This window comes from Hevea brasiliensis, chromosome 17 (genome assembly GCF_030052815.1).
Source record: "Hevea brasiliensis isolate MT/VB/25A 57/8 chromosome 17, ASM3005281v1, whole genome shotgun sequence".
NCBI lineage: Eukaryota > Viridiplantae > Streptophyta > Magnoliopsida > Malpighiales > Euphorbiaceae > Hevea > Hevea brasiliensis.
Window position 1 is genome coordinate 18,352,192 of NC_079509.1, and position 8,662 is coordinate 18,360,853.

The 8,662-nt window shown below is 34.1% G+C and overlaps 2 protein-coding genes across 3 annotated transcripts; both read left to right on the plus strand.

Annotated features, from left to right (window-relative positions):
* The first annotated feature begins 642 nt into the window (after positions 1-642).
* LOC110636051 (GTP-binding nuclear protein Ran-3) lies at positions 643-4,080 on the plus strand. Its single transcript, XM_021785574.2, has 8 exons — positions 643-805; positions 906-975; positions 1,384-1,440; positions 1,569-1,686; positions 2,665-2,754; positions 3,082-3,261; positions 3,355-3,432; positions 3,695-4,080. Exons 1-8 carry the CDS (start codon positions 803-805, stop codon positions 3,762-3,764), a joined length of 666 nt encoding a protein of 221 aa, XP_021641266.1. The 5' UTR covers positions 643-802; the 3' UTR covers positions 3,765-4,080.
* A 151-nt stretch (positions 4,081-4,231) lies between these two features.
* LOC110636053 (uncharacterized) lies at positions 4,232-7,972 on the plus strand. 2 transcript variants are annotated; one of them, XM_058139179.1, is made up of 2 exons: positions 4,232-6,338; positions 7,325-7,972. In XM_058139179.1, the coding sequence occupies exons 1-2, from the start codon at positions 5,784-5,786 to the stop codon at positions 7,355-7,357; spliced, it is 588 nt and encodes a 195-aa protein (XP_057995162.1). In that variant the 5' UTR covers positions 4,232-5,783; the 3' UTR covers positions 7,358-7,972. The 2 variants fall into 2 exon arrangements, with proteins under 2 accessions (XP_057995162.1, XP_021641267.2); XM_021785575.2 differs by lacking the exon at positions 7,325-7,972 and adding an exon at positions 6,522-7,308.
* The last annotated feature ends 690 nt before the right edge of the window (positions 7,973-8,662 follow it).

The window sequence follows — 8,662 nt, forward strand, 5'->3', positions numbered from 1 at the left end:
AATAATAATTATAAAAAATATTTTTTTAACTAATAAAAATAATTAAAACATAGATTAACAAATATCTCAATCAAAATAAAAATAAAAATTAACCGTAAAAAGGAAAACCATCATTTCATTCGATTTTGTAAATATAAATTCCTATTCTTAAATATGCAACAACTTGTAAATACGATAAGTCTAGGGATGATGATTATTCTTGAATTCGCTTTGTTAAAAATTAATTATTTTTATTTATTTAAAAGTTATACTTTTAAAATTATAATTTATTTTTAATAAATAACTTTATATTTAAAATGATATTAAAATAAAAAATTAAAAAAAAAATTTACACGGTAGAAATCTAACATTTAGCTTTAATTGAAGTCGAATTTTACAACTTATAATTTTAAAGATAATTTTAGCACTTTTAAATTTAAAGTTTATTTGTTAAAATCTCATTATTATTAATTAAGATAATAATATTTCATTATTTAATTATTTACATATTTAATTATTTAATTATTTATAAATATATTTAATTTATATTGAATATAGAAGAAAAGAAGAGTAAAGAAATTCAGTGGTCCGGCTGCGCGTAGATCATAAGCTAGAAAGAGAAGGAGATCGGACGGTGAACTAATGGTGCACAGTATATCCCAAACAATTATTAGTACCGAAATCTAATGGTAAAAGAGAGTTGCGTCAACATAAAGCCACGCTGCAACCTAAAGCTATCTCTCCCATATATAAACCTCTTCCCCCCATCCCTTTCTCTCTCGCGCTTCCTTCTTAGCTGTCTTCCTACTCGAAATTTCCATCAATGGTACCTTTAAACGTCTCATTTCAAGTCTGCTTGTTAGGGTTTTTCCAAGGTTCGTATCTCGTTTGTTAATCTTGATTTTGTTGGCGTTTTGTTATTTTAGGCTTTGCCAAATCAACAAACTGTCGATTATCCGAGTTTCAAGCTCGTGATTGTTGGAGATGGAGGCACTGGTAATTTCCTCACGTTTCCCTCCTTTTCTTTTTTTTAAATTTAATTTGGTTTTTATTCTGTAATTTTCGTTTTGGACTTGTTAATTGATGTGTTGAGCTAGGTATTTAAGTACCATTAGTCCCTTGACATTCGTTTTGAATTAATATTTCAGTGAACTTATTAGTGATATGTGTAAAGCTTCTTATGGTTAATTCAAACTTTTATGTTAATTGAAAATTTTATTGGCTAGGTGAAAAATGCTAGGTTTTTTTTTTTTTCCTATTCTATTGATTTGGTATAAATGATGCATGCGAGACTATCCCATTTTGATGATCTTCATTTTGAACACATGCATTTATAAACTGTTTGTGCGCAGAAGTGAGACGTAAATATTTGGAATGAGCTAAAACGTTTTGAGATTTCTGCAGGAAAGACTACATTTGTGAAGAGGCATCTGACAGGAGAGTTTGAGAAGAAATATGAACGTGAGTTTTTTTTATTTATTTTATTTTTCTTTCTTTTAAAAAAATTATAAGTTCTGCAGGATGAGTTTTATTTGATCATTTCGCTGTATTTGGTGCTAATTTTTCCATGTATTGTCTGCAATATATAGCAACTATTGGTGTGGAAGTTCATCCATTGGATTTCTATACAAACTGTGGACAGATTCGCTTCTACTGCTGGGATACCGCTGGGCAGGAGAAATTTGGTGGTCTCAGAGATGGTTACTAGTAAGTGAATAATGATTGCCTCTTTTACGCAGGATTTTCACATGAAGTGAGTTGGTTGTATTTCTGGTTGTCCCCTGTCTGTCCGTATGGTCATATTCTTCCAGGGATAAGTTTAGCAACATAGTAATTATGAACAAATGCTAAATAACATCCTTGAATGAGGTTGTATTGTATAAACTAGTTTTGAAGTTGCTATGAACCTAAACATTTGTTTTCTTATGCATGTGCTTTGTTTAATTTAGATTTCTATTTTTATTTAGTTTACATATTAGGGATATGCGAGTTTTGAGAGTGTACTTTTAATTTGAATCAATCATCTTTCTAGGAGTACGGGGAAGAAAAACAAAGATGAAAATCAAGTTACCTAGATATGCACACATATGCTTATTTGTTACAAATGTAATCTGTCATTGCAATAATTTTTGACAGTGCAATGAAACGTGGTTATTCTTCGCAAGTCTTGTTCATGTGGTTTTAATATTTTCTTCTGAAATGATGATTGAGAAACAGTAATTAACTTGATATTGCAATAAACACGTTATTGCTGCTCTAGGCTAGCCATGGGGAAATTTTTTTTAAAGTTATCATTGCATTGGTGGGCATTAGTCACAAATAAAGGTTGAGAAGAGCAAAAGCTACTGATGCATTGCCATCAATTTTATTTTTGTACTAACTCTTAACATTTGGTAACTATTGTAATTTGATTGGTTGGGTATGAATTAATTTGCTTTAAAAAATGAAGGTAGTTAAAGTCTTTTATTAGAATAATACATGCTAGAACTATTTGCTTAATCAATTCCCTAGTATTCCAATATTCCTAATTGTTTTAGTTTATCCCCCTCTCCTTCCCTATTTCATGTGCTTGAGACTGGTAGAGTGTTCACATGTATCTGTTTGGTTTGTCATTTGTCAGTTTATCTTATTTTATTGCTGTTTTTGTTGGTGGTTTTGTAACTCGTTTTTCATTGCAATGTGCAGTATCCATGGGCAATGTGCCATCATTATGTTCGATGTTACAGCCCGTTTGACATACAAGAATGTTCCTACATGGCATCGTGATCTCTGCCGGTATGTTAAGAGTGAAGGCAAATGCCTATTTCCATGCTGCGGAAAGCTGGATCCAAGCTTTGGAAATTTCCCTTTATAATGGATTCTTAGTGAAATGCAATTAAAAAAAAAATCATCTTTAATAACTGTAGCACTTTTTTGTTCATGGGTAAAGATGATAACTCTGATTCTAATAATTATAACTCTGATTCTAATAATTTGAGACCATTAACATGGAGGAGGGGGGAAGCAAAAATAGTTCTCTTGTTGCAATGCTTCTGATGAATTTTGCCTTTACCCTTTATGTTATCTCTAATTGTGAAATTCCTGTAATTTCTTTCATCTCAGAGTGTGTGAGAATATACCCATTGTTCTTTGTGGGAACAAGGTTGATGTCAAGAACAGGCAAGTCAAGGCAAAGCAGGTTACTTTTCACAGGAAGAAGAACCTCCAGTACTATGAAATATCTGCCAAGAGCAACTACAATTTCGAGAAACCTTTCTTGTACCTGGCACGCAAACTTGCTGGGTGAGAAGATCATGAAAATCAACACTTCTTAATGTTTGCAATGAAGTGCTTTGGATGATATTTATGGATTGATTACTTCATTGGTGATTGCAGGGACCCTAATCTTCACTTTGTTGCAACTCCTGCTCTTGCACCTCCCGAAGTACAAATTGATTTGGCTGCACAGCAACAGTAAGATCTTTTCTTTCTGGTTGTTATTTCACTACTTAGAAATAAATACTTCATGATGGTACTAGTTTTGTTATGTTTCCCTAAGGATTTCCAGCTGTTAGAAAGTTTTTCATATTTATATTCTTCCTTTTAAGTTTGAAGGCCAAAATTTCTATGTTCCTTTTTTTTTTTGCCCTTTTTTTGTGGAAAAGAAAAAGATAACATGGTCTACTTCTTGTTTTTATTGCCTTGGCTAATTGTGGTCTCTTGCATTTTCTTGCAGGCACGAAGCTGAGCTTACTGCGGCAGCTAGTCAGCCTCTTCCAGATGATGATGATGACACATTTGAATAGAGGACCTGACTGCCTGGGGGGTGTTCATCTTTTTGTGGTTCTCTGTGTCCATTTTACTGTGGTATGCTGTCATTTTCAGAAATATTCATGGCAGGCTGTGGTTTTTAGGATAGGATTCAAGGTATTGAGAACCATGCGTTAAACTGTAGTACATAGGGTCCTTCTAGTTGGAGTTGTGCTTGTCTTTTGTAGAGTGAATCTGTTTGTTTGGACTTTGGGCTGCGGTGTTAGTATATGGTGGATGTGATTTTGAGTTACAAAATTCTGTGAATTTTTGGAACTTCAAAATGGGAAATTTGAGTTTTTATTATTCAAATAGTATTATGGCCGAGCCTGTGCATTTTATGCTATCCTGTGTCATTCTGAGTTATTAATTTCTTAATTACTATAGATTATTGAGATAAAAGGAGTGATACATGGCATGACTGGCGTAAAATGAGTTTTGTGAGGACCAAAGATGGTGCTTGACAATTGGTATTGGTGGGTAGGGAATGTTTGGTAATGGGTAGGAACATGGAATGCTTGATTGTTGGGCTGCACGGCCCTATGACTGTATAATGAGAGATTGGGAGTTGAAAAGCCGGTGATAGAATATTTTGAAGCAGTTGCTAAAGTAGCTTTGGAAATGGATTGTACTGAGACCGGGTTTACCCTATATAGAGTTCGGTTTGATCATTTAACTAAGAATTTGGTTTAGATTATCTCTGCAAATCGAAAATTATAAAATTTGATTGATCCGGTGGTCACACATGGGTGATGGGTTTTTATCAAAAAAATTTATAAGTTACAGGTGGCAATTATATACAAAATGACTTAATTTTTTATTTATACCATTTTCTACGGAAGTTAACTCTTGTTATGTATGACATTACCAATGTTTTTAGATAGTTAATTTTGAGGGAGAATGTTCATTAAGAATTAAATATTTTAAAGATATATTTATTAAATACGAAAAAATAGCGTATAAGTTAATATATTAAAATTAATTTATAAAAAATATATATATTAAATTTATAATAATATTTAACCTTAAACTATTATGTCTTTAACAGTTCTCAAACGGGCCGAGCTTGAAAACCCTATAGAAAATTAAGAGATCCAATCTCCAGGCCTCAAGCTTGGGCAAAGGCTATGAATGGGAGGTGGCTTGCTGACAGGTTTCCTCTAACCTTTGTTACAAGTATTTGGCATTACAATTGAACAGAACAATACTAACAGTGTGTTTAGTATTTGGATGAAGTGAGAAACAGGTTTTATAAAGTAAGGTAAGGTAGCAAAACTTTTCTAATCTACCACTTTGATGGGTTGAAAAAGTGAGAATTTTAAAAATTTTAAAATCTCTGAAAATTTTACCCTTTTTAAGAAACATTTCTCTCAAACAAGCATGATATTTTAAAAACCTTATGTCTTATCTTTAAAAACTTCTTCCCAAACAAGCTCAGCACATGTCTATCTCCTTCCCCCTCCCCCTAATGAGGAAACAAAAACTAATGGACGCAAAACAAGTGGGTACCTGTCTAATCCACGCAAATGTAAAGTGGAGAAAATGGATGGAAGTGTTGACTACAGCAATTGAATAATCTCTTTTGGACTTCGGCCCTGGTATGACTATCGTCTGTGGAGGTGAACAACTGCGCATGGCCCAGTTTCTGAGATTTCTCACTTGTGATTCAAACACACAAGAGGTGAATAGTACTTGAGGGTGATGCATCAATACAAATGGACAACGTTAGCTTCCTAAATCTGAGGCAATTTGACCAAAATTCTAATTATGTAACTTGAATTACTAATTAGTAAATTATGAAAATGAAAAAGAAGTGGTTGGGAATCAGTTAATTGTAGTAGACAAGAAAACAGATAGAACTTTCAGAGGGTGTTGTTATTAGTAGGTTGTCTTATCTTAAATGGGCAAAAGGCAAATCATACCATAGCGCTATCCCATGAATTGACAAAAAAAATTTTTGTAGCTCTATCATTACATGTGAAATGCACATGAAATAAGTACAGGAACTCACACATATGATCACACAACCCACTTGCCTGTGTCTGAGGAACCGGATATGCAGCCCCCTGGTCATGACCTCACCTAGCCTAGTAGCCCCCTACCCTTCTCCCTCCTCATTGTGGCAATGGAGTTGTCTCTATCGATGTCGGTTCGAGCCACGCCCAAGAGGTCTATGTGGCAGTCATTGTGGCAATGTGGACACTGTTCATCACCATCAGGCATCCACATCATTCCAACCAAGAGTGGGGTTAATCAAAGCTGGTCTTAGCCATTTCCAGCATGTCTACACAATGTGGGGTGACCTCAAAAGGACATTGTCCAAATTTTCAGGGGCTAATTACCCTAATAAGGACCCATATAGGGCAAAGGTAATTTTAGCTCCAGAGGCAACAGAGGGTGGGTTTCACTGTCGGTGGGTGGTAGGGCTTTCTGCTTGGGCTAATGGTGCTCAACCTCCTCATCCTCCTTCCTTCCTTCCAAAAGCCCTATCTTTTCAAAAGTCAGCTTCTATTGCTATTATCCTGAATGGGGCTCTCCTTGCCATGCCATTGCTGTCTAGCTTCTTTTTGGTGAGTAGGCTATTTCTCTCTCTCTCTCTCTCTCTCTCTCTCTCTCTCTCTCTTTTTTTTTTTTTTTTTTTTTCCCTTTTGTTATGATATCTCTCTATGTATATGTGTAAATATTTTGCTCAGTGTCTTTGAATTTTGTTATATCTATACATGATGATGCATTTTCCTACAACAACTCATCAGGGATACCTGTCATGACAGAAGGCAATCAAAATGGAACAGCCATATATAACAAAACAACAAAAGCTTAGCTACTCTTTTCTTTTCTTTTAATTTCTTGAAAATTAAACAATTTCTTCTTCATCTTTTCATCTTTCAAAGAGATGGGTATGTGTTTTTTCTGTCAGGAAAATTAAATAAGTGGGGAGAAAAGAGCACTAATTAAAGATTGCGACTTATCATCAGGTGGCCCATCATGTGAAGATACGAAATTCATTCTCATTCATATGATATGTACATGTATATACATACAGAATTCTTTTTATTTTTTTTGAATATTAGAAGGAAATTAAAGGAAGGTCCTGCATGTCCTCATGGTAGGGTAAGGTGCATGATGAGAGAAAAAACCATGTAGGTCTGGATTCATGTAAGCTTGGAACAGGACAGGTTCTGTAATAGAAGCATGTGCTTACGCAGAATCGGGACAGGCATAAATTAGGAGGATAGGAAGCAACTGTCATTGTCTATCCCATATTGCAATGTATTGGTTTGATACAAACCATGAGAATAGGGAAACCTGAATTTATTGCTGCCCACTGGAACCTTCAATATTTCGTCTATACCTCTCACTGCCTGCTTGTTATGATCTGGATCCTCTTGCTTTAACTCCATCAATCCCATATCACTTGAAAGCTCAATGTCCCTTGTCCTCTTTTACAAAATTTCCTTTTCTTTTTTTACCATTTTCATTCATTTTTTGCAATTTGAAGAATAGTATACTCTTTTAATGTTTGTCATATGAGACCTTTTCTTCAATGTTTTTGCAGTGGAGTTGTTTCCTAGCTACTTATTACTTCTGATCAATCTTGGTTGACAGAGTTAAGAGCTTGGAGGAATTTGGGATCCATTCTATTTGATGAACGAATCAGGCAATCTGATATTGACATTTGCGCATGTATTGAAATATCAGGATTTTTAAAAGATTTGCAACATCAAAATCCAGCTAATAAATTAAAAGCTTCGCAATCATTAATTTAATAAATATAGATGACAGCTCCAAGTTAATATTGTGCTTTTCTACATGATGTCTGTCTAAATTATCAGCCTGTCATTCCTTGGATTGACATTCCATTTTTATTCAAATAGGCAGTATTTTGAGAAATCTGAACAGAAAATTCAATCATATCAAATGTTCCCTCTGAAAAGAAATGATCTCAATGATGGCTTGATCCATTTAGTCTCACAAATATTTCTGGGTCACTGCCATGTGTCTTCCAAGTTCTTTTAACTTGTTTCACGCACCATTATTAGTGTATGGGAAGGAATTTATGGCTTCTTGGTAGGACAAGAACAAGCAACAAGATTGCCAGACTGAACAGAGCTGCCCCAGATTTAGACAAAGCGTGCTGCCAATATTTCCTCCTTTAATTGCTTCCCAACCTACGCCTCTGTCCCTGTTTTTTGTCTATATTTTTTTTTTTTTCAAACCGATAGGTTATATTAAATTTAGACAGAGTGCTGAATAAATAAAAATAAATTAAAATGATTAACTAATTCAATATTACAATCCCTATATTTTCATTATGAGATTCTCAACATAATCAATTACCTTAATTTTACACAATATTTATTAAGATCTATATCACCTTATATCTAATAGACCAACTACCCAAAACCCAAAGGATATTCTATTTTCAAAGAATCACATCATCATCTGAAGCAATAATCATGATTCATATGACCATCTTTATTCACTCTGGTTAATTTTCATTATAATTTAAATTTGTCTATAGTGGCAAGGAAGGCAGGCAGTGAAAGACACACACGAGAACCAAGAAAAAAAAAATTAAGAAAAGAAGTAAAAGACAAGAAGAAGAAGAAGAAGAGGTTGTTGTGGAGAATCAAAGCAAATTACAAGAGTCAAAAATTAATTAATAGGGCCAGAGAGAGAGAGAGAGAGAGAGAGAGAGAGAGAGAGAGAGAGAGAGAGTAAATGTGAATAAAATCCAAGTAGAGAAAAGACATGAGCTTTGGAGAGAGAGACATAGATGGACAAGGATGGTTTTAAAGGGACAAAACATATGGCATGAATTGTAGTACCTTGTGTTTAGTTTCATATCTAAAATAAAACAGTAACAAAATTTGTAAAGAAAATCTTGGGAAAA

Coding starts and splice junctions, on each gene's coding strand:
- LOC110636051 (XM_021785574.2), top strand. Junction 1,687..2,664: donor GGTCTCAGAGATGGTTACTA/GTAAGTGAATAA, acceptor TGCAATGTGCAG/TATCCATGGGCAATGTGCCA. Junction 3,262..3,354: donor CTGGCACGCAAACTTGCTGG/GTGAGAAGATCA, acceptor TGGTGATTGCAG/GGACCCTAATCTTCACTTTG.
- LOC110636053 (XM_058139179.1), top strand. CDS start 5,784: ATGATCACACAACCCACTTGCCTGTGTCTGAGGAACCGGATATGCAGC. Junction 6,339..7,324: donor TGCTGTCTAGCTTCTTTTTG/GTGAGTAGGCTA, acceptor ATGTTTTTGCAG/TGGAGTTGTTTCCTAGCTAC.